General features: G+C 34.8%; 1 protein-coding gene across 4 annotated transcripts in view; it reads right to left on the reverse strand.

Annotated features, from left to right (window-relative positions):
* MAP3K7 (mitogen-activated protein kinase kinase kinase 7) overlaps positions 1 to 26,411 on the reverse strand; it is a 63,177-nt gene that overhangs the window by 18,494 nt on the left and 18,272 nt on the right. The window contains exons 6-13 of one of the 4 annotated variants that reach the window (XM_053591419.1): positions 23,617 to 23,741; positions 20,800 to 20,928; positions 19,014 to 19,144; positions 17,068 to 17,149; positions 14,555 to 14,685; positions 13,469 to 13,601; positions 10,796 to 10,876; positions 2,455 to 2,519 (exon numbers count right to left, since the gene is read on the reverse strand). In XM_053591419.1, the coding sequence (XP_053447394.1) occupies positions 2,455 to 2,519; positions 10,796 to 10,876; positions 13,469 to 13,601; positions 14,555 to 14,685; positions 17,068 to 17,149; positions 19,014 to 19,144; positions 20,800 to 20,928; positions 23,617 to 23,741 (877 nt within the window). The remainder of the gene's footprint in view (positions 1 to 2,454; positions 2,520 to 10,795; positions 10,877 to 13,468; positions 13,602 to 14,554; positions 14,686 to 17,067; positions 17,150 to 19,013; positions 19,145 to 20,799; positions 20,929 to 23,616; positions 23,742 to 26,411) is intronic. The other 3 variants (XM_053591420.1, XM_053591422.1, XM_053591421.1) reach the window with 3 other exon arrangements.

Below are 26,411 nucleotides of genomic sequence, written 5' to 3' on the forward strand. Positions count from 1 at the left end.
CATATCATTCCTTTCAATTAAGAAGTTTGCTTCATTCATCACTCCTCTCAAATAAAAATGGCAGTATAAAAACAACCAATTTGATTTTAGTTTACGCATGGAAATTCTGCACGATTCTACCAAGATTATGGCTCAAGTCAAGAGCCAGAGTACAAACTCCAGTAGGTTCACCTCTGCGAGATGTTATCAAATGTTATCATTTTCTTTCCTCTTCTGATGATTTGTCTGGGTGGGCCAGATTTTATTTTCTTCATGCTTTCCATCAGTTTTCATGGCCAAGAAAAAAAAAAAAATTAAATCTGAGCATCTGCCTATTCCTATTTAGCCAGACTTCAAAAAGAACTATACTTTCAAATGCTAAAAATCCATATTAGGAATACTTTTATTCCTCAAATGGATATTATTTTCCTGTAGAATTAAAAACAATTAATGGGCACTTAACATACACTTTTCAGGGAAAAATGTATTCAGAATACATTAGGATTACTATTTGTTACTCTCATCTCAAAATGGACATTAGGCATTTTAAGGTTATAGTACTTCAGTAACTTGGAAACGGTGGATCAATTTTAAATCTGGCTATACAATGGTTACATATCACCCATTTTAGAATAGGTTTTACTGCCATATCAAACTCCCCCTTGCTCTAAATCTTCTGGAGTGGTCTATTCTATAACAATTCTAGCAAATGACGATTGTTCCATAACTAGAGTCCACCTCAGTTCCAGCATTTTATTACCTACAGATATTGTGAATTAAAAAGGTTAACAATCATAACCTCAAGTAATACAAACCTTGTGAGGAAGTAAGTAAGGCTTGGTGTGGAGAGATGGGTTCTGAATTATGACAATACCTTTATCTAGAAGCCGTACTAGAAGCTCCTGACATGTCTACAGCAAGCAAACTTGTCATTCCTAGTCAGAGGGAGAATCTTGGCTAGAAGTTCTCATGACTGGAATATCAATGGCAATAGTATGCAGAGTTGAAAGCTGAGCTCATCAAACCTCCAAGGAATTAAAGCAATTGTCAGAGGTTGGACTATCTGTTACTAAATGGGCTGATTAAAAAAACTTTTCAGTATTTTAGGGGCAGAAAATGTGAAACTTGAGTCAAAAGTTCTGAGGTCTCACAAAAACTGTTATTAAATAAATGAAATCAAGATTTAGAGTCACGAATACCACAAAATACATAATAAAGGGTCTCTATACATTTTATGTGTATATAGGCATTATAAGTTGTGAAATAAACACATTTCCAGATATAAATGAAGATGGGGGAGGGGGGGTCACGGTGTATGGCACACCTCTTGGGGGTGTGACACAATTACAAGAGGGACTTTACCTAACAACCACAATCAGTGTAACTTCATTCTTTGTACCCTTAATGAATCCCAAACAATAAAAAAAAAGAATAAATAAAGATCACAGATACTTATCACTTAAATATCTGAAGTGGTTTTTATTAGTTAAGTTGATGGCTATAAAAGCCTTTTAAATTTTCACTAACGACTACAAAGAATCCCCAAAATTTAAAGTATATGATAAAAGTGAAATAATAATAAAGTACTTTTCTAGAATGAAAAAATACTAATAGACATTTACCATAAATTAAATCACAAGGCTTATAATCTATAATGCTAAAATTTTATGTGAATATAAATCATGATGCAATAATTTCATTATTATACCATCTATTCTTAAACAGTTATTTCAGCACAACTGAAAACAAATGCCTCATAATTAGCTCTTTAATAGAATCTGAGATAAATTATATATGTCAAGTGCTTTCATGTAAATAACAGAGGAAAAATAATGACTGAGCTACTTTGGATCATATACAAAGAAAGAAATGATGAGAGTTTAGAGGAAAATCCAGAAATACAAACATAAAGAATGAAAAAGCAACTGGGATAGAAGCCTTCCTAGAGTTTACCCATTTGCTTAGTAAATGCTACCTTAAGGGTATTCTACAACAACATAAATCCAGTGGCATGTCAAATTAAAAGATGTAACACTAACAAATGCAAATAATGTAACCTAATTGTATGTGTCCTTACAATGATCAGGAAAAAAAAATTTATAGTTCTTTAGGTACGACAATACCCTATGTAACCCTAAAGGAGTTCAGTTATGAAATTGAATACTACCTTATTAAAATAAATATAAAAAACATAACATGCATAGAGTGCTGTTGAACAATTTACTTTCCTAGGTAAAGTAGGAAATCTAATTAAATTCTGCCTACTTTCATAAATTGCTCTTGGAGTTAAATTATAATAATAATGACATTTGTACTTCACCCCAAGTATCAATTCATTCAAATATCAATGACCTTTTCTATCACAATTTTAGGCCAACTCATGAACCTAATCTTGCAGATTATATCATAGTTAATTCTTGATTTCTGTATAGTATTAATTCTTGAAAGACAAAAAGTTTGAATAGTAAGTCTTACCTGACCAGGTTCTGTTCCAGTTATAGTCAAATCTTGGATGGACCTACGTCTTGGCTGTCCGTTGCCTTAAAAAAAAAACACACACACACCGGTAAAATACTGAAATCTATTCAAATAGACAATAAAAGGTGTAATTGCTATAGTAGGATGTTGGAATTTGTTGCTCCTTGGATCTATACAAAATGTTTGTGGGAAAAAGAATAAGTGAGTTTATTGGGGGGAAGAAAAGAAGAGAAAGATGTAATGAAAGGAAGAGAAACAGCTGTAGTGTTTTAACTCAAAAGTTGCTGGCCCATACCAGAGAATGTCCTAAGGCAGTGACCGCTCCTGCCACACGAATAGCTGCTGAACTCTACCATCTTCTGTCACGTGTTTAAACAGATGAGTGCTTGGGAAGTGGGGCTGATGATGGCATCTATTTCAAGGGCCTTACGTTACGATTTTTACAGCAAGACAGCTAGTAGGTTGTAAGACACAAATGCCTTTAACTGGCAGCAATAACTTGTTCATTTCAGGGCCTAAAAGGATGCTTAGACTTAAATTATTACCCTGAGTCACACTTACTTAATCCTATTACACTCTGTCGGAATATAGTAATTTATTATTTGTGAACAATTCTTAATTTCCTACTGTTAAGGAATGACTCTCATTTCATTCTTAAATTCTTAAATACACATCTTGTTGAAATGGACTACTGTGTTAGCCCTACTTTAGGAACTTCTATGCTAATAATCACTTCATGAAAAGAATTCTACAAATATTAAATTTTCACCAAAACAGAATGAATTAAGCAATATCTTCACTCAGCACTTTTATTTGGGAATAGGACTATTCATACATACGGTGTCTTCTGACAGAGCAGCTGTGTAAAAGGAAACACACAAATACTACCAGTAACAGCTGATACAATACTCAGAATTCTTTTGCCTATGAAAGCTGTATTATGTAACTTATCAACTAGAGGGCAACACTTACAACACATACTAATGTGTCCAGATAAGCAGCAGAATTCATTCATAAAACTTTCTATTTTCTTAATCCTGTGCATAAAAAAAAAATCTTATTTTAAACCAATCAGCAACATAACTTAAAGCTGTGTGACCCCCTCATTATTATTCTGCACATAAACTTACAGAACCTTACAAAGGAATAGAATGTTTAATGTGATAATATGGATAGGGATGCACAAACTTAAATTGATAACCAGTTTGGAAAGTATAAGACATCATAACTATTTCATTTTAAGCTATGCTTTAGAATTCTTTGCATAATTTGAATTCAAATTAACTTCAAATTTTATTTAATTCCAAAACGTTTCAACATTCCATTTTAATTAAAACAAACTGTGCATTTATTGAGTCAGACACACTAGATTACTTCTGTGAATACTTTCAACTATCCCCGCTTCCTGAGGACAAAAATGATCCCTACCCACCATGACTAATAAGCAATTTTAGGCACATTTCATTCAACACACTTATTCTAAAATTAGCGGTGATGAGACAGGCTTGTAAAAGTGTCTGGAGTTCTCTTTTCAGATTAGCAACACAGCAACATTTGTGAATCTGAGGAACCACCCAACACATGTGTCTATAAACCATTACATCACCATTGCAATAACAACAAAAAATGAACTCAAATTTAGATGTGGGGAGAAGAGGGTAGGAGGAGAGGGAAGTAAAAACTTAAGGAAATAGGGGAAAGAGGAGCTGACAGTTAACAAATGCCATAAAATGAGAAATATTCAAGCTACAGTGAAGTCAAAGCAAGCAATATTAGGCAAAGAATTTTAATTAGCACAACCATGACAGAAACCATCTGGCAAATAGTTCAGACAAAGCAAAACAGGATTGCAATCAACAAATACTTGTTGCTCCAATATTAAGTTTTAGGCCATAACTTAGAAATGTGAATGTAAAAATACCAATCTCCTATTATTTCAAATGAAAATTACTGGGTATGTTCTCAGCAAATTTGAATTGATTCCAATATATTTTTGTAACTGAATACTAATTTAGAAACTCACTCATTCTACATTGTTTTTTGCTTCTTTGATATGTGCATACCTACATTATACATGGTAGTGTAAATGAAAAAAGTAGTAGAAAGGAGGGCAACATGATATAAACAGATGCCTGATCAGGGAACGTGAGGCCTGCGGATGACGTCCTGAGTAATGAATTCCTGAGCTTGCATGACCTATGATAGACAACAAATCACATTTTGGGGGATGACCTGTGAGTCAAGAATACAACACTTTGTCAGTGCATCCCAAATCCACCCCCTTTCCAATAGAAAGTGGAGGAAGAATAGTAGCTTATAGGTAAATTTGGTTCTTTTTAAAGACAGAATCCACCTCTTCAAAAACAGCCAATATTTCAAAGTTATCAGGAAGTTCTCCCAGGGAGCTGCTGAGGCCCCAGTCGTCCCTGTCACTCTTACTGGTTCACGTTCGGAGCTCTCCTTACCTTTACTACTCTCATCTTTCTAGTTCTCAGACTTCCTGAGGACTTTCTTCTTTTCATGTAAAAATCAACACTATATTTTGCTGGAGACATCTCTTAACCTAAATGTTGGAAAATTTGAGATCTATAAGTTTTAAATATTAGAAATTTCAGGACATTTCTGTCTTCATATGTCAAATACACAAGATTTAAAAATTTGTACAGTATGATACACTGCTGCATAACATTACTACTTCATGGTAAACTGAGCATGTATTTTTTAAACCTGCATTCTCATTTAGGCTGTCACAAATTTCATATTCCTTTACTGATTTCAACAAATTCTGACTCTTTCGTTAAAAAAGCCCTTTGGTGGGGCTTTATGTTTCCCTATAAAGGAAAAGGAGAACAATTATTACTGAAGAGTTTTGCTTTCTGTTAATAATAAGCCACCTTTATTGGATTTTTTAGATTACGAGAGGTTACCTATGTATTCATTGTAAAGATAGATTAAATTCCCTATTTAATTAGCCATAGATACAAAGTTTTATTGAACATGAGGTGGCTACATACAGAAACTGGTATAGCATGTCTTAGTATAGCAAGCCATGGGCCCCAGCATCCCTAGTCAAAGATTAACAACTGCTAGTAACACTCACTATCTGTTCAAGGGTAGGAACTTGCTAGATCTAGACAAATCCAATTCTCTTCCTCTCTGTCTCTTCACATTGGTGTACTGTTCAGGAGGAAATATTTAATAATAATTTTCCAATTAAAGAAATGCTTACAGACATCAGTATCTACTAGCTCTTGAACCAAATATACTACAAGAAAGATGGCATTTTTAACCTAGTGGAGAAAACAAAATAGTATACAGGTGTCCTTAAAAATTCTATTTCCAGTTGCCTAGCGTTCTCCAAAGTTAATCTGTTTGTCAGTATCTGATATTTGGAACTTCTGAAGGACGGTAACAACACTAAATTAGAAAACTATCCACCTGTTTTCCTACTGCATATTTTTGGGCCTTTCCCTATTCTACTTATTTCATTTTACTACTTAACATACTTGTGACAAAAAACCAATATACAATAGAACTAAATGTCCTTAACTGAAATGAAAAGTGAATATGCGTTAAATTTTTTTCAGTTAAAAGATTAAATATAGCTGAAATTGGAAGGACACCTATGGTTTCTTTTTAGCTTTAAGATGATATTACAAACAATAACTACCAATTAAATCCAGGCTCTTAGGGAACTAGGCAAGACTATTTCACATATTTCAGTAAGACTGATTGAAAAACATCTGTATATTCAATTTTTTATTTTCTGAGACAGAGTCTCACTCCATGCCCTAGGTAGAGTACTGTGGTGCATAGCTCACAGCAACCTCAAACTCCTGGGCCCAAGTGATCCTCCTGCCTCTGTCTCCCAAGTAGCTGGGACTACAGGTGTGCACCACAATGCCCTTCTAGTTTTTCTATTTTTAGTAGAGACGGGGTCTTGCTCTTGCTTTGGCTGGTCTCGAACTCCTGAACTCAGGAGATCTGCCTGCAATGCTGGGTTTACAGCTGTCAGCCACCACACCTAGCCTCAATTTTCTTTATCACATCCTAAGAGCAGTATATAAGACAGAAAATCCTCTCTGGTCAAGAATTTCTGGCACTCTCAAATGTTATGTCATATTATTTTAGGCTTAGAAAAACAAAAGGTATGTTATAACAACCCTGTTCAGTTTCTCAAATTGAAGAACTTCAAGGCAATGCTTATCTATGAAATAGACGAGAAAATTATTATGATATTATACTAGCAATAATAAATACTCCTTAAATATATTCTATAAAATTTTCCAACTTAGCTAATTTTCTCAAGATGTATTTCTAATATGATTACATTATCAGTATTTGGAAAACTTTACTTCTCCAAGTCACATTTTGGAATCATTTCATTTTATAATAGCAATCAAACTGGTATAAACTATGTGTAACAAATTTTTGACCAATGTTTCACACAAACCCCTTATAGGTGGTACGTGTGCATCAGGATCAGTATATATCAGCATTTTTCCCACTGGGTTTCAAAAGGCATTGACTGTGATGACTGACGTGAGAACTGCAGAGCAGGACTGCTGCTTCCCGCTGCTTCCCGATGCCACAGGCATGAACAAAACTCACCTTAACTACTCGTCCTCTCACTCAACGCTTTATACTGAAAAAGCTGTTGCTCCTTTTTTGGTAATTTTTAGACATCTTACCTATCTCTAACATTTGGATTAAAAAATGTAAAATTTAGGTATTTTCCTAACATCAAATAAATTATTATTATTAGTGTATAATGTAGTTTCACAATCGCAATCCCTGAATAGGGATTTGTGTATCTGAGATGAAAGCAGAAGAAAAATAGATTCCTGGAAACTTGGATAGCAACAAATACAAAATGTGGGGGAAAATAAAGAAACTCCAAACCAAGATCTATGTTCTTACTGCCTTATTAAAGTCCTGGAAGAAAAAAATTTAGAAAAATTTAAAGCAATCCAATAATCTGCCACCTATTCTCTTTTCTGCAAATAGAAGTGCAACAAATTAAAAAGTACTGGTTGAAAAGGAGAATTATGCTTTTTAAAAGTCAAGTTCTTTTTTTTTTAAAGGAAAATATTTAAGAAGTCTATTTCTTCTTCTCAAAGCCCATACCAATTTAATGTTCAATAGGCAAATGCATTAGTAAAGTGCAGGGCAAATGGGCTAAACCCTGGGCAGTAAATTCACGCTCACTTTGCTTAGGTAGCACGATTCCACTTGCCAGGACCTTCTCCACAAATGAAGAATCTGTAGAAAGTCACAGGTACTCCACTGGTAACCCACTCCTAACTTGTGTCTTGTCTGGTAATAGGAGGCAGGCTGAGTTCCAGCTCAGGCTTTAGGGGCAGGTGGACAGTGGGAAGCAGAAGGGACAGCTACCCCACCAAAGTTGCCAATACTTCTTCAGAGCCAGGAATAAGATAGAAGAGGTATAAAAAAACTGCACTCTGATTGAGAGAAAGTCTGGAAGTATTAAAGGTCAGTTTCTTCAGGGCTGGAGAAGCTACTGAATGGATGAACACTGCTGATAGTAGCTTTAAGTGGCTTTTTCTTCCACACTTGAAATATGTGACAGTTCTGAAGAGCATGCAGAAAAATAAGATTAGATTAGGGTCTTTGTGTTTGTTTACCTTGACTGGGTTAAACATTTTTGCCACTAAAAAGATGTAAGTGTGAAAGCTTTTTGTGCTGCTTGAAGAAGCATGTTCTGATTAAGAGAGAGATTTCAATTCCAGAAGCATATTAGTCAGTGTATACTGCATTTGGCCAAAGGGATGTATTATTGAAACAATTTTCTGCACAGATTTAAAAAGCTGTATTTTAAAAAATGCTTACAGCTGGTTCCAATGCTAAATTAATAACAGTTTGGACATAGCAAGAAGCATTTGGTAGTACCACAGAACTTGTGGAAAAGCCACTTCGAACAAAAAAAAAATTCTAGAAGGTATGTGGGAAATTAAATATCTTTCTTTATAATTAAAATGTCATGCAGGAAATCTGAGATATTCCTAAAGGATGAGGTATATTTTTATATTTAATTTTAAAATATTACCTAGAAACACGTTAATATTTGGCTTTTGTGTCTACCAATTTCAATTCAAGAGCTTATATTGTTATAGTAAAGAAAGTATAGCTGACTAAGTTAATGTTTGGATATCTGAGAAAAAACTAACAAGAATACTTAATAGAAGATATTGTTAAATATTTTCATTTGAGTAACATTGCTGCTCTGGTAATTGAGAGAACTCAGGTTTCCTGACACCACAAGACCCAGTGTCATGAAAGAGGGTCTCCCTGCTAAAGAGCTCTGCTCAGTGTGAACCCTCAGGAGGATCAAGGCAGAGTTAGTCTGTCTTCTCTGACTTAGACCAAAAGAACAGTAAGTGTCTGTGATTTGGAGTCAGCAGATCTGTTCTGGGGTTCTGGCTTTATAATCTGGGAAAACTACTCAACATCAGATTTAAGTTTGCCATCTGTAAAACAGCTAAAATTTCACCTGATAATCTAGTTACAGGTTGTCATGAAGGTCAATTAAGATGATGTACTTTGAGCTGCTTTGCACTGCAGGCATTTTGAGCAGATAATTCTTTGTGGTGGGGCCGTAGGGTCCACCACAGGATGTTCAACATCCCTGGCCTCTGGCCACTCCCATATATGCCATCTCTCTCTCTCTCTATATATATATATGCCAATATAGCCAATATTATGGAAGATAATAGGGGAGGGAGAAGAGCGGAAAGAATGATAGTTTACAACTGACAGGTCCTGTGGGTATTGCCTTAGAAGACCTGGCCTAAGGTAATACTGCCATTTGTCTAAACTTTCCTGATTCCCTCAAACATTTAAGGTAATCACAGCTCAGCAATATTTAAGTTTAAACATTGCCACTTCTTCAGTAATAGTATTACTCCCTTATAGTACTTGTCATCATGGTCTTAAGAGTATCTCAAGTATTTTGTTAATTTCAAAAGCAGTCCAGACTCAATAAATAAAAATTACTACATGAAAAATGAACTAACTTTATTCTTTGAATAGCCACAGTTAACAATTTTTAAGATAAGAAAACTACTTTGATAACCAATGAAAAATTATTCTAACATAAAATAGTTTTGTATAGACAAATGGCACCTAAGAATTTATAATTTGTATTTCTGTATCTTAGTTTCTACCCAGTGGAGATGGTCAATAATGGTTCGTTCATTTAGTAAATACAGATTTAGTAAACACCATGTTAATATGTTTAACATGTGAAGCGTTGAGCCAGCTACTACTGATACAATGAGTAAATAAGTAACAATAAAACCCAACAAAAACATGGTCTTTATCCCGAGAGTTTCAGTTTAGTAGAGAAAAACCATTAATTACTCAACTATAATATAAACACTACGCTAAAAGCACAATCACAAAGGATAGAGTGCTAAAGAATTCATCCAAATCACGCTCATGAATGTGTATGGGAAATACTATATATTTCCTTATCCAGATTTTGGGTAAAGGGGTGGAGGAAAAAAGCAGAGGGATAAATAAATGATAGTATTGCTAACACATATTAACCAATACTGAAGGTCACTATGTCATTTAAGTTTCTATTAAAAATAGTTTAAGTTTAAAGATAAACTTCTATTTATCTATAGAATGATCACCATAGGAAATAAAATCTGTTTACCAATTTGAGATACTAAAGTACCATGTCTAAGTTAGATATATAAGGACATAATTTATGAGATTTTCTTGTTAATACATAAGAACCAGAATTGACAGCTTATTTTACACGATTCTTTGGCAAGATGCTCTGCAGAACAGCAAATCTCACTTACTTTTACTTTGTTTCAGTCTTTTAGGTTAAGGAAAAACAGTGGTGAGCAACTCTCTTCTCTCAACTTTGTGTTTACTTGCTACCAACACAGAGTCTGGGAAACAAAGTCTAGACAGGAGCCCAGAAAGTAGCACCCAAGGAAGGAGAGGAGCAAAGGATCATAAAAATTTAAAACAGTTTTCCTTCTTTTGTTGGGTCCCCAAATGGTCTGGGTCTAGTGCATAGTCACAAGATATGAGGAAGTTGGGGGAAATTCTGGGCTGGTGTTCCCTTTTGTGAAAAGGTTTATTGTCTCTTCTAATTTTATCCTAATTATTGGAGATCTGAGGTATCTTTTCAATCCCATCTCAGAATAATTGTGTGGTTTTCAATCTGTCTCCCTAATTACTGCATGTAAGGTATCTGTTTTCATGTCCTATAAAAATTGGAGCAAAAAGCATTTTCAAAGTACCAGGGATCATTATTTTGTTCCAGAGCTGTTAGACCAACTCAAGTGGTCTATGATACCTGATATGACGATCTCAGGGACATCCAGAATGTTGCCAAATGAAGCGGTTTTACGGTGGCCCCGTTTAGGCTTGGAATAGGCTGCAAAAACACATACATACAGTATACATGCAAACAACCACAAACAGTAACACAGAGAACAATCAACTGCAAAAACAGAATAATTTTCAAATAGTTATGTTAATAACATTTCATGCAGAATGGCATGCAGAACTAGCTAACTTTTTATCCATGCTTGGAAAAGGCCTGATTAGAAAGCAAACAACTACCAATACAAGATGTTTCACACACTGGTTTTAATTGGTAGGACAAAAAGGACAGAGACAAAGCTGCAGGGTAATGAGGAAGCTAGATTTCCAATGTCACAGAAACAGGCTACCTAAGTGAGACCGCTGATATGTGATAGAGGAGGGAAGGAAGAGAGAAGTTAAAAAGAAATACGCTGCTGTATTTGCTTTAATTATATAAACACAGAAATACATGTTCAAGTCAGCTGTTTCCTGAAGTGTGCTATAAATTAAAATTCAATTATTAAATAACCATTATTGAAACAAAGTGTGAAATGGATATGCTTTTGTCATTACAAATACCTATACATATTGCTAGTAAACTGAATATTTACTAGAGTTTCCAAAGCATAGGGTATATTTCCACTAAACACGAAGGTCGTAGAAACACTGGAGAATATTAATCTTTCCAAGTAAGACAATTCACTAAAAAATTTAAATTGCATAAAATTCAAAGGACATACAATAGGGTCTGTTCTATATTTAGGCAGAACAAATAGAGTAGTTTTTATGTGTTTGGTTATCTTTATTCTAGTAAAATATCATTTCTGTAAAGAATAATTATAAACCAGTACTTGACTAGAGAAATGATACTAGAAAAGACATAAAACTATTATTGTAATTCTATTTTCTATTTCAGGGTAGCAATTAACTTGGCAGACCTACTCTGAACAACATCCCTTAAGTCCAAGGGTTCCCGATGTGTGAGGATACATCCCTCTGAGCAGGGTCATCTGACACTCCAGGGGGACAGCCACATACCAAGAAAACACTTGAGACTCATGGAGACCAGGAGGGCTTGTCAGTGGCTGGTGACTCCATTCAGTGTGATCATTTCTGAAGATTCATCTGGGGCAGAGATGGTAGTCTCCTGCCAATCTCTATTCTTCCCTTCTCTCTTTGCAACAGACCCCTGATTTTATTTAGGACTCCAAAGTTCCTGTAGAAAAGACTGCAGGTCCCTCCTTCTTTGGGAGCAATGTATAGACATCTGAGGACATTACTTTGGCCAATGACATGTATGTGGAAGTTGTTAAGAGGGACTTCTCAGAAAGCCCCTTCAAAGAATGTGGATGTCCTTTTGCTCTTCCCCTATTTCTTCCTTCCTGTTGCCTGGAATGTGGAAGTGCTGACCAGAACTCTAACAGTTATTCTGGACCACAAGGTACCTGAGGGATTGTGTGGCACTGAGACAGGAGACCAGCTGCTGGATGTTCATGAAGCCCCTCCAGACTTGTTTATGTGTGAAAGAGAAGGCTTATGTGTTTCAGATACTGTTATTTTGGATACTGTGTTGTATCTACCGGATTCTAATGCTAGATGATATTATCAGTGACCACGATTAGTTGAAGACTAGTATGACGGTTCATCTTGACAACTTTGTTCTAACAAGAGTTCCACACACAATGACAATATTCTATTTAGAACCCCCCCCCAAAAAAAAAGATCTAAAAAAACTTGGTTAGCTAAGTTAAAAAGTACATATGGAAATACACATGGAAATACATACTTATACACATGTATAGTTAAAAGACTAGAGGTAAATACACCAAAATGTTATCTTTGAGTGGGGTAATAAGTTTTTTTTTTCTTTCCCTATTTACATTTTCACGTTATCGACAACAGAAACATCTTTACTTTTATCATCAACTCCCCTCCACCCCTGGGTAAGATCAGAAAACACCTCCAAATTAAACTGACATTACTAAGCAGAAACCTGGTGAGACAAGAAGGTTGCCTGCTACTTAGGAAATTACACATGTCATTGTTTTTGTGCTGACCAGTTCTTCTGTGATTAATTACGTCAAGAACTGTCAAAATGAAAAAAAAAAAAAAAAGAACTGTCAAAATGGAATTTAAATGCTAACTTTCTTAAGATCCAACAAAATTATCATCTATTATTACACAATTAAAAGAATTAAGCACAACCAGTACAGTCGTTTTGGCCAATGGAAGGAAGAAGGAGCAGACAGTAAGGCCAAATCATTTGGATTTGGAGTACATTTTCCTGCTGACTTCACTACTAAATATTTGCTATTATTTGAGTTCAGCACAAAAATCTAGTGGAATCACTCAAAATCTCCTAAAACAGTCTAGCTTTTGCAAAATTTCAATTTCTCACTTAGACTTTAGCACATATTTGAGCAAAAAGAATTATATTTGATAAAATCTATAATTAGGAAGGTATATTTTATAATGTAAAAAATTTTATAAGTTCCTGCTTGGAATTTGAGATAAATACATAAATTATTGCTAGAAGCTTAGAAAAATATATTATAAACTTCCTGCTTAAAAATATACATAACACACAAAAATGTCTGACAAGCCCAGGGAAACGACTGGGACTAGCACCTTTCCCCTCTCCCCTGACAGTGTTCCCTTTTACCTGTGGTTGCAGCGATCCTCGCTTCTATTTCCGACATGTCAGCACTCATTCTCTTGCCCTCAGAGGTTGGGGGCAAGCTCTCCACGCTGCTCCCCCGGGAAGCCCCCAAGCTTAAACGTCCAGATTCGCTCTGCTAAAATTACACATCAATCTCAATTACTAAAGTTCTTTAGATTTAGAAATCTTGGGCAGCCTAGGAGGAAGACATCAAGTGAGATTCTTAAGGATCCTGTTCTGCTCTGAAGAGGGAAACTATAGGGAGAGGAAGCTTCAGGGGTAAGGGGGAGCAAGCTGCAGACACTTAACTACCTTCCTGAAAAGAAAGTCACTACAGCTGGAAATGAAATGCCCAAATTATTACTTAACCCAAATATCACAGGATAAGATGAACAAAATCATTCCTTAAAATATTTTCAAACCAAATAATGGCAAGAATACAATAAATCTGAACAGCACGAAATGACAGATTTAGGATAACTCCTTATAACTGGGTAGTGCAGCTGAAATATCCATTTTACATTTCTTGTTTTTTGAGACAGAGTCTCACTTTGTCATCCTGGGTGGAGTGCCATGGTATCATTCATCATAGCTCATAGCAACTTCAAACTCTCGGGCTTAAGTGATCCTCTTGCCTAAGCCTCCTGAGTTGCTGGGACTATAGGCACCTGCCACAACGCCCGGCTATTTTTTAGAGATGGGGGTCTTGCTCAGGATGGTTCTGAACTCGTGAGCTCAAACAATCCACCCACCTTGGCCTCCCAAAGTGCTGGGATTACATGCATGAGCCACCACACCTGGCCTATCCATTTTAATTTTTAACCATCAACCACTGAAGTTAGGAATTATGATAGGGAGTGAGTTACAGAGTTAGCAAAGGTAGCAATCATTAAAAGGGAAAACAATTTGGTAATAAATTATAAGGAGAACCTTGTAATCTCATTATATATCTCTATTCTTAAACTACTTCTCTGCTTCAGAAAGAAGATTCAGGATTTATATAATAGAAAATGGTAAATAATTAATTTTAGCTAATATGAAGTTAACTACTGGTAAGGCTATCACATAATTTTATTTTTAATAACAAACCTGTTGCTTTGCCTGATTTTTCAACAATTTTGATTCCAAGCGTTTAATAGTATCATTGGTGGCAGGAACTTGCTCCATGTTGGTGTCACTTTTATTACTGGTATTTGTAGAAGCAATGTCCATAAATGAGCCTAAGAAAGGAGAAACATTTATGAGTACAGATGAGTAAAAGTACAAAAGTTTCATTCAGTATTCATGTCACTTAAGTTCTTTTTAAACTGGCAAGACATAAACAGAAATAAAATAAGAGTTTTTAAGCTAATGAAGATACCCCCAAACAAACCATTTTAAATGAAATTTAGGATAGTACAAAAAGGAACCAAGAAGCTTAAATAATATTCTAATAATCAATAAAACCAAATGGTTTTTAGCCTCAGCTAGCTAACTGAAGGCTATTAAAGTAGATAGGGAAGACTATCGGAGAACTGGGTTTGATGGAATTACCAGGAACTCCGTTTCGAAGATGTTATATTTCTGTTTCCTGCGTGAATGGCCTCATGCAGATTATCTGAGGACTGTTCTGCTTAGCTGGGGTGTTGGACACTGCAAAAAGTATGCATGGACCTTTTTTTTGCTCAGCACCTTTTGTCAGTGTTTGTGTATTCAATAGACAACTCCTATTTTTTCAATGTGAGGCAGAAAAGAAAAAATACCCCTGAAAGCAAGTAATTGGATATACGAATATAGAATTAAGGTATAGGATGGAAAAAAACCCATCCCATATAGATGGTAAATACATGGCATAAAAAGCCATAACAGTGGATGAGGTTACCCAGGTCTTTAGTGTAGACAGACAAATGAAGAGGCTGAATGGAGAGGCCCTGGTCATTCTGCCATTTATTGGCTGGGGAGATGAAGAATAATTAGCAAAGCAAAGTGAAAATATACTTTTCTGGGAAGAAAAAGAAAAGAAAGAAGAAAGGAGAGAGAAGAAGGAAAAGGAAGAGGAAGAAAGAGGAAAGGAGGGAGGAAGAATAACATTAGAAAGGAAAAAAGGAAGGAAGGAAAGTGAGAACAAATGGCCAGAGATGTAACACGAAACCCAGGCCAGTGTGGCGTCTTGGAGACCAATTAGAAAGCATTTTAAGGAGGAAAGTGCAATGAACTGTTGCGTCAACTGCTGCTAAGAGTCCAAGACGAGAATTGAAAATCATTCCTTAGATTTAGTAATGTAGGGATAACTAGTGACCTTGATAACAGTCATGGTATGAAGGAAGTCTGAATGGAGTCAGTGCAAGAGAGAAGCTGGACAACGCAAATACAGATGATGTGTGCTCTGGGAAAGATCCCAGCAGAAAGGGTTAAACTGAACATGGAAGAGAGGAGAGAATTGCTAGGAAGGGCAGATGGGATATTAATGCACAAGGAAAAAGGTTTGCTTTTGGTTATTAGCATGAAGAGTTCAGGCATAGTAACTGATAACTTAAGAAAATTCAGGGTAGCTGGGCACAGGTGCAGGTAGGTGGGTGGATGAAGTGAGGGGGTTTGTGGAAGCTGTCTTCTGATTATTCCAATTTACACAAGAGAACAAGGTCAGCTGATGGTGAGGAGTGGAAAGGAGGTATCTGAAGTTTGAGGAGAGGCTAAAGTATAACATTAAACATCTAGCAGAGAGGAGGTACTAAAATATAGGAGAAGTGTCCAGCAGCATGAAATATGCATGTGATGAGAGAAGACATGTGCAGTCACACTCAGCTGCACTGGACCACGCAAGGAGAGGGCGGAGTACTGGATCCCATCAGGCTTGTGGATTAGTCAAGCGAATTTGGGAGAGGGCTAGAAAGCTGAAAATTATTCATATTTTTACTGAAGATTTTCAGTAGAACTAACTGGAATTTGATAATAACCAAACAATAAACTAGTTTAAAATAAATAAAAACTAAATAAAACTAGTTTAAAAAAATAAAATTGAGGTGGGAGAAATATTTGTTGATAAAAACAAAATTTTAAGTGTACTGTAAATACACATCTTTTAGTTTTAATTAATAATTAAATGCTTATACTTTGAGAAATGCCATTACATTTTGAGAAATACAATATTTCTAAGTTACAGTATTATTTCTATTTTTTTGATGACTATGAACTACACATCCACTACTTCATATTTTAGAAAACTGAGGAACTTTTAACAGCTTCTTAAATAAGAATCTCTGTAGAAGAGAACTAATGATAAGACATATATATACTTTCAGTAATTTCTAATAATATCTGATCTAGCAGTATCCATGTAAAAATTATTTTTCAAATTAAGAATATTCACAGCAATACAATATCCGATCTTCTTACGTATAACTATGCAAAAATTCTAAGACATGGAAGCAAGTCTTCAATAACTCTTTAATCTGGGTGCTTTATGAAGAATAAGGCACCTGGAAACTCAAATTGCAGTCAATCATATGAAATGAAGAAATTAAAATGCAAATGGAGACATCATTCCTTGCTTCTTGATTATAATTTCATGGGAACATAGACAAAAACAATTAGGTCACTACTCTTCCTACTGGTCCATTTACCTGTGCTGGTGGCAGAGTTGCTCTGCCCTTCATCTGAATACTGACAAGGATACTGTAATGGCTCATCTGCTCCTGGAAAATACTATATATAAAAAAGTAAATCACAGCTTAAAATTTCTTTAATACAAATTAAATCCTTCTAAGATTAACTCGAAGAGTATATGTGAATTATTTCTTTGTTGTGGGATGTCCCTATAGCAAAGATGATGCTTTATTTTTTCTAAGGTATATACTGAATTTGTAGTTGCTTAAGTTTTTGATTTTACAAAGATGATAATACTTTACTCTTTTTTGAATTTAAATTGTAATCAGTGCCATGCACGTACCTATGAGTCTAGTTTACACAGAAACTAGATAGTCTTAAACAGCCAATATTTCTCCAGAGGAAAATGTGAAATAGAAGATAATTATGGTAATTCCTCGTAATTATTTATAACACATTTATTATAATTTATGTTCATAGAGCACTGATGTAAACTTCCAAAGTGTTGCAAAGAATGTTAGTCTGATAAGTGAAACTGGTATACTACAGGATAATTGTTGGAACTAATGTTTTAAATATCAGAAGGCTAGATCATGAATGTCCTTCTATAAATTGAAGACACAATGTTGAAAGTTGTTGAATGTTGAAAAAAAAATTAGAATTTAGAAGAAAAAAAGGAAAGGTATTCCCCTCAAATTAGACAAAGCACATATAAATACAATCACAATTCAAACAATTCATGTAGCCCGAAGTTTTAAGCCTAGGCTTCTATACAATATAGCTGGTATTCAAATATGATGGTAAACCTTAACCAGATTAGTTCAACCTGCTTTGTTTAAGTAATTTCCAACAGGCTGAACAAGTTTAATCTTTCATCATTTAAGAAACCACTCTGTCTATATATAAGGAGATTATAAGATTCTTCCACTGAATAAGCTGCCCTTAAATTCAGGGACTTTCAAAAGTATCTTTTTAAAGCCAAGGTACCAATGACAGTTTTTGTGAGTATACCAAAAACTAGAGGCCTAAAATATTTCAAATAATTCTAAAAGTCTTTAATCTACAGACTAGAACAATTTAGTAATCAGTTTTAAAGGATTCTTCTGAATTAGTCTATAAATCCTAGGAGTTTAACTTTTTATTGGCATACAAAACCCTGAAAATATGTGATAAAAAACCAAATAGTAAAAAAATCACTCAAATACATGTGTCTGAAAATGGAACCTCTTCCCTGTCTTACATAAACCACTGAATGCTTGATTAAGACTGGGTATTAAAAAACCTAAAACTGGGTAGGACCTGTGGCTCAAAAGAGTAGGGCGCCAGCCCCATATACTGGAGGTGGTGGTTCAAACCCAGCCTTGGCCAAAAACTGCAACCCTCCCCCCCCCCCAAAAAAAAAAAAAAAAAAAACAAAACCTAAAATTTCATTTAGCATGTATTGGGGTCACAAACACTTAAGTCCTGTGAAGGCTTTGAAGTTAACTTAATTCAGTTTTTCTCACATTACAGACTTGTTCACTAATGTAAGCAGAAGGAAAAAGCAAGCCAAAAATCTAGTCTGGCCATTTTGCCATTAGAAAGATTTACATCGGTGGTTCTCAACCTTCCTAATGCCGCACCCCTTTAATACAGTTCCTCATGTTGTGGTGACTCCAAACCATAAAGTTATTTTCGTTGCTTCTTCATAACTGTAATTTTGCTACTGTTATGAATCTGATATGTAGGATTATTTTCATTGGTCACAATCCATAGGTTGAGAATCGCTGATTTAGATGTTTTCCGTTAAATAACATTTTCTCTTGTGATTATACGAGTAATGAATGCTCATTCTAACTTAGAAAATACAGAAAAGTATAAAGCAGAATATAGTAATAACATTTCTTTTACTTTAAAATTGCATTAGAACTCAGTATATGTTAAATTCCCCTAAATCAAAAGCCCCTCAAAAGAAGGATTATACCCGCATCAAGTGAGTCATTATCTTCACAATTTCTTCCATTGACGGGCGCTGAGAAGGATCTTTAGACCAACAGCGAGTCATCAGGCTCTCAATGGGCTTAGGTAAATTTTTGATCAGTGGTGGTCGAGTACCTATAATTGAAAATTAGAAGAACTGGGGTAAAGAATGTATTTGCCCAAGGAATTGTGTAAGCTTTTATATGTATTTCCAAAGCAGTATTTATTTTATAGATCCTATAATTTGTGATTTACAATTTAGAGTGATAAAGGTATATTTTCTGTCCTTTAGGTTAACATTTATTCTTCCTGCGTATATTTTCATAAAGGGAAACTACGTTTTAAAAAGTTAAATAAAAAATTTTCTAGCATTTTATACTAACAGTAAGACTGAGAATTAACAATACTTGGTTTGTTATAAACCTTTTTAAACAAGTAACAATGGCTTTGTGTGCTAAGAAAAGTAAAATGATGATCTGAGAAAACCTTTCTTGAATTGCATTTTTCAGATTCGACTGAAAAATCATCTTCCATATCTAAAAACAGGATCACCTACATGTTATATTCATTGACTACCAAATAGCCCTTCTGTGGGGAGGGTCATTTTGCATTTTACATGCTGAAAACTGCCAACCATTTGTAATTACTAAACCTGTGATATTATTAGCAAAGTCCCCACTTAAACAAGTCCTGGAATATAGGAGAGTTTTGCTATTTTATCAAATAACAAGTTAGTTTTTTACTTCTTAATTCACTGAATTCAATTATTTACTGACAATGACAGAAAGAAAGTAAACCATCTTAGTCAATATTCTAGCATTCTTTACGATGACACTAAATGTAACATTAAAGGCAGTATAGGAAACTGGTAAAAATAGCTAACATTACTCAGAAGACGGCTGTTTCGTAGTCTATGAATGACCTACATGTCAGGCAGATATTTGTTTTTGTCACTTGTGGAATAATGTATGAAAATATCAATCAAAATTACTATCATCAATTGGTAGAAATGAAGTAACTGAGAATTATGTTAAAGTTAGGAAGATTAAGTAACATTTCTTCACGAAGAGCTTATTTTTCCAAAGCAAATGTGAGGTAAGATCATTATTAGAGGTAGAAAAGGAACAGGAGGGACGCCAGGACAATGACCCATAAGTCAGTATGACTTACAGGCATTCAAGTCAGAAAGGTCTGGATTTGAATCCCAGTTATTTAACCTCTTGAAGTCTCAGTTTTCTAACTGGTAAAATGAGGCAACAGGATTCAATTTCATAAGAATGGGTGAGAATATAAAAATGGTGTGTGAAGCACTTTGTGTTTTGTCTATGAGCTTAAGTGACAACTCTTTGCTTTCTCTCCTTAGCAAGACTCTTCTTCAGGAGAAAAAGGCTGCTGCTCCCCAATTATATTAATCATGTGAGAGATTTTATTTATGTATTTATTTTTCTCAGAGAGTCACATCTGATGTTTTTCTATTAAGAGAGAGTCTGTGTAGACAGGGGGCTCTGTCTGGGTACTGATGGCCCTCCTCTACTGAGCACAGACAACAAATGTCCTCAACCCCTTGTGAGGGCCAGGGCTGCTCACAATCCTGCCCTGCTGGACTTTGGGACACAGAGAGGAGCAGAGATTAGAAACAGAAAAATAGTCTAATAACAAAGACTTTATACAGTATTTTAATGTTAGAAATAAATGGCCTTCTTCAGGGAAAAAGGCAGGGAAAAAAACCTTCCAAATAGAAAATATACAAAGATATAAAGTATATTCAAGAAAAACTTCTTTTTACAAACCATTGTGAACAGCCCACATGATCCTGAAAGCTGGGCCACCAATCTCATCAAAAGGTTTTCGACGGGTTATCACTTCCCAAAGGATAATACCCCAGCTGAAGACATCACATTTTTCACTGTAATTACTACCTAGAAAAAAAAAATAGTATAATCTCAAGACATTTTTATAAAATCACTTGAAAAAAAAAATCAAGACTTCAAGAAACAGCTGGTTTCATAAATTTGCAATGGGTATCTTGGATAAAAATAAGATGTTATCACATAATAACTAAGCTAAGAAATTAATCTTTCTGAAGTACTTCAAGTCTTTGCAGCAAATACATTTTTAAATAAATTAAGAATCAAGAATACATTCAAAACTTTACTTTGGAAAGTCAGTTATTTTCTACCTTTTTTCATCAAGAGACAAAGACCTTATCTTTTATGTGTTCAGACTGACGATTTCTTTGGGGCAGAGTATAAAACATTTATTTATACATTCCTTTCTGTAATATTTTAATCTTAAATTTTCTTCCCATTCTGATAGGATAGCACTATTCTGCTATCAAAGTAAATTAACCTTCTAATTTAGTGTTACAAAATAAACTCCACATATGGTGAGATAAAATCCTTAATTTTTCAAACTTAAACAGTTGCATGAAAATCATGGATAACAAATTCATAGTAAACAGATTATAAGGCAAAATTTATAACACTACTAAGTTGGTGGGTGAATCAGCACTAAGAAAATCCCTCCCAAAACAACAAAAAAACCCAACCCACAGTAGGAATGAACATCAGCTTTATATTCGAAGAAGCAGGCTGTACCCCAACGTTTCAACATTACAAGCTATTTTGGGCTACAGGCGCAGCCAGTTGACTTCTTTCTGATATGAAGATGTCTACACAGCCTACAGTCTGAGCTTTGTTGCTCTAAGACAATTAAAGGTAACTATTACTTTTGCATAAACAAATATATTTTAAATCCATCTGTAGTAATACTGTGCTGTTTTAACTGACAGAAAGATATATAAGTATATATTTTCAAAACAATGCCAAGCTTATGTATTCTGTATATGGCACAGAAGGTATATTTAATTTTGTGTAATGTAACACTTGATGGTCTACTAACGAAGACTTTATATAGTATTTTAATGTTAGAAATAATTGGTCTTCTTCAGGGAAAAGGGCAGGGAAAACCTAAATTGTTTTGTTTTGAGACAGTCTTACTCTGTTGCCCTGGCAGTGCTGTGACACCATAGCTCACAGCAATCTAAAACTCTTGGGCTTGAGCAATCCTCTTGCCTCAGCCTCCTGAGTAGCTGGTACTACAGGCATGAACCACAACACCCACCTAGTTTTTCTATTTCTATTAGAGACAGGGTCTCACTCTTGCTCAGGCTATGCTCGAACTCCTGAGCTCAAGTAATCCACCTGCTTCAGGCTCATGGAGTGGTAGGATCATAGGCATGAGCCACTGCGCCTGGCCAGTCTAATTTTTTAATTGCATTTGAGGAAAAAAAGAGTTCCACCCAAGCAACTAGTTAGATAACTATCGATGGACAACTATAGTTAGTTACATATATCTAAGTATAGTTAGATAACTAGTAGATAATATAACCCCCCTAAAACCTTTAAACTTTATGCAAAAATAAAATAAACCATAATAGGATCTGATTAATTGAACATGTCTGAATTTTATGGGCATTCACACTTGCTAAAATATAAATCACACACAATTTGTATGTTCAATTTAATTTTTTTCATTTAAAAGATAATTTGATGTTTTTATACACACACCAAGCATACAATTCAGACTGATCTTTTAAAATCTGAGTGAGAAATAGAGGTTAAAAGAAAAAGTAAACATTTAAATTTTTCCTTAACTTATAGTCCTTACTATCATATTTCTGCCCAATTACTTGCTTTTTAAGACATACTCACTTAAACTTCAGGGCTGTCAATATTCAGTCACTAGGAAACCAATACAAAAGCACAATTGATTCCTGTTATCACTGGCATTTATGTTCTACAAAGTCTCTATGAGTAATGAATTATCTAACTCTGAATCGGTGCTCCTAGAGGGAAATACAGGACCAAGTTCCTATGTGCTTTTGGTCACAGCTTTTTTGTTAACTGATCAGTACATAACCTTGTTTCATGTGTGCTTCTGCTTAAAGATACCTTATTTCACATACATGTTAACTTATTAATATTAATAATAACTCATGGCCAACAGCATGTTGCTCATGCTTGATGAAGCTAATATAACAGGTCTTTTCTCTGTAATATAAGTCACAATCTTCTCATATTTAGGTAGTACTAGCTTGAGGGCCAGCAAAATCACCAACAAAATTGACAAAAATGTGGTGCTAAAGAGATCACAAAAAGGACACCTGTTTAGAGCTGAAGTACAAAGGTGGATGATTCCCTTATCAGACAACCTCAGCTAGGAACATGTGGTGGATGGCTCTGCTCTGTGCTGGCAATTATCTACAAATACCTATGAATGTACCAGAAACATTAATTTTGGGGTTATAAATAAAGCTTGGGGTTATAAATTAATTTTGAGATTATGAAATCTATGAACGAGGATCAACTGCATATATCCCTGAACCTGCACAGAAGATTTCAGACCATTTAAACCTTGCTATAACATTTAGGATATAAGGCTATACATAGTATTTATTTAATACCTCCATAGACTTCAATATATACTTTATAGTTACACACTATGCATAAGTAAAACCACGGAAATGGGGAAACTCTACAAACACACAGCTGGACTCACATGGGGTGAGGTAGATTACCAATCGTTTAATGCTTTCGCCATTTTACCTTCAAAAACTTCAGGTGCCATCCAAGCAGCACTCCCCTTGTTATTGGTCATGTGTGTCTGAATGTCACAGGCTGTGCCAAAGTCACAAATTTTTAGAACTGTCCCCCCTGCAACCAGCAGTAAGCTGTTAAAAATATATATATATGTTATAAGTTACAAGGCTAATATTTGATCTACAATAAAAGAGATATTTGTGGAAATTAAAAGTTAAACAAAATGAATATTACCATTCAACTTCTGAGAAATGTTATTTGGTGACTATACCAGCCTAATAGCTCAAAGGAGTGTCAGCAAAAATTAACTGACCATGACTCAGCTCTCTAAGCTCCAGACTCACATTTTCATATCTCCACAATCTTTCCTGACCGTACATCTCTCTGGGCAAAATAAAACATGGAGTTTAGAAAACTTCGAGTAAAGTCGATATTATGGTGTCCTGAAATAGGAGTTTAATCATATGTGTTATTTTATTTTATTTAATTTTTTTTTGCAGTTTTTGGCCGGGGCTGGGTTTGAACCTACCAACTCCGGCATATGGGGCTGGTGCCCTACCCCTTTGAGCTACAGGCACCGCTCCATATCTGTTATTTTAAAAAATAACATTATATAATTTAATTTTAAGAAAATAAAGTTAAGCCAATATAGAAGGAAAAAAGGTCCTCAATTTAAACATCTTCACTTTGAAGATACTTACAAAAATATTCAATCTCTAAACTATTTTTATGTTCAGAATATATGTGTTTGGGAGGAGTACAAATTTATTATGGTTAAACTGACCCAATGGGAGATTTCTAGAAAATGTTCTAAACTTAAGATTTCATTTCAACTTTCTTAGTTTCCATATTACCTAACTACAATTGCCAAGTAGTACACTCAAAAGATTGTGCTTTTGAAGACAGAGATAGACATGGATACTTTTTTTTACATAATTACATTGCAGCAATTAATTTTCAATAGTAATATATGGGGATTCTTTTTAACGACAAATCTTACAAACTTTTTACATCTGGAGAGATTATTCATAAAAATTCTCTTTTAGTCCAATATGCTTAAGATACGCCAGATAAATCACTATTCACATCTCCATACTACTAAAAATATTTCCATAACTCAAATACTACTACTCACATCTGTGTTACCAAAAATACTTCCATAATTCAAGAATGCTAACTGCAACTTACCTCTGCATATACGTCAACTAAAAAAATTTTCCCGTCTCAATGTTCTTGTTCCAACTCTTACACTTTTTACCCAAGAAAATTTTAAGAACTCTGTAACTGTTCTCCTTGTTTTATCCTGATACATTTAAGATATGATAGCAATTTTTTCTCACTGACTTCTGTATTAGTACTTCTTTACTCGTAAGACTTGTAATAGTTCACCAGCTATGACAATAACATTTAAGGCTCACTGGAATTTTCTTTGTAGGCTTACTTTCACACAAATAAGATTTGGAATACCTTTTTATTTCTGTTGTTCCTGTGAATGAACTAGCAAGATAAATAAAACAGGGACACAAGCACAATCTGATACCACATAAAACTCCTCACTAGATCCTCGGATGCTTTCTTTACATACCAATCTGAGGAACTCCTCCTGATCACAGTACTTGCAAGTTTTCTAATGATAGTAAGATACAGCAGGTGTTCATGTATATTCAATTACATATAAAGCACAGTCAAATTGAAGAATTTTCTTTGCCTCCTGAAACATCGGTTCTAATTCTAAAGTCCAATTTGTGTAACAGGTGCCCCAAAGACAATTTGCAAGATGGATCCAACCATTAAGAGGATCAAAAGGAATGAATGACCTGACCAGATCGCTTATGAATATGTTAATGAGATTTAATAGGTAAATAGCAAGAGAATCCCTACCTACAATCGATCTTAGAAGGATATATTTGGTCTAATTAGGTCGATTAAATAAATCTAAAATTTATGGCTGGATGGAATTTGGGGATAGTTGTTTATATTGCTTAACTAATGCAATCTAAAAGATATTAGAAAATGGAAATGGCTTCCTTTTGTAAGCTATTTCTCCACATACTGTGCCAATAACTAGCCACTTACTCCAAAGCCAAAACAACACACTCTAACGTAGAAGAAAAGCAACACTTTAAGGTTTTGCATCTGATGGTTTCAGGCTCCTCAAAAAAAAAGGCTTTGTCTTTACCCAATGTGTGCCTACATCCTTTGAAGCATTAGTCAATGTGTTGCTGGATAACAGATATAATTCTAATTAGTTTGCTTTAATAATTCAACTCTGTGTTGATAGAGGGGGGAAATAAGAGAAAAAAGATACGTCTTCTTCACTAGTTAAGGCAGGTAGCTAAGATAACAGTGTCAGAAGTTAAAAATATGTCGTTATTCTACCAGGGAACTGGGGAAACAGAAATCAGTTTAAGACTGGGAGCAGAAATAAGGTGCACTAGCATGAACAGCAATTCTAAGAATTGGAACCCACATGGAGTGTATCAGATTAAACATGAGTGACAAGTGACACCCAGAAGGGATGTTTTAGTACTCTAAACCAGTATCAAGAGAAAGGAAAAACTGAAGACTATGCTGATCTCCTAGGGGGAACGTCTAACCTGAACTCTGATATGGTGGGTGGGGGTGGCATGAGGGAAGCTATGTGGGGACTTTTTTTACTTTGTCACAGGTGAATAAAGAAAAAGCATCAGAGAGAAAAAGGAACAATACATTTTATTGTATGTTTTCTTTAGCTGAATAGCTATACGATAACCCCCCAAATTTTAGCTTCTTAAAGTACTTATCTAATGAATTTAGAAGTT

This window comes from Nycticebus coucang, chromosome 5 (genome assembly GCF_027406575.1).
Source record: "Nycticebus coucang isolate mNycCou1 chromosome 5, mNycCou1.pri, whole genome shotgun sequence".
NCBI classification, from domain to species: domain Eukaryota; kingdom Metazoa; phylum Chordata; class Mammalia; order Primates; family Lorisidae; genus Nycticebus; species Nycticebus coucang.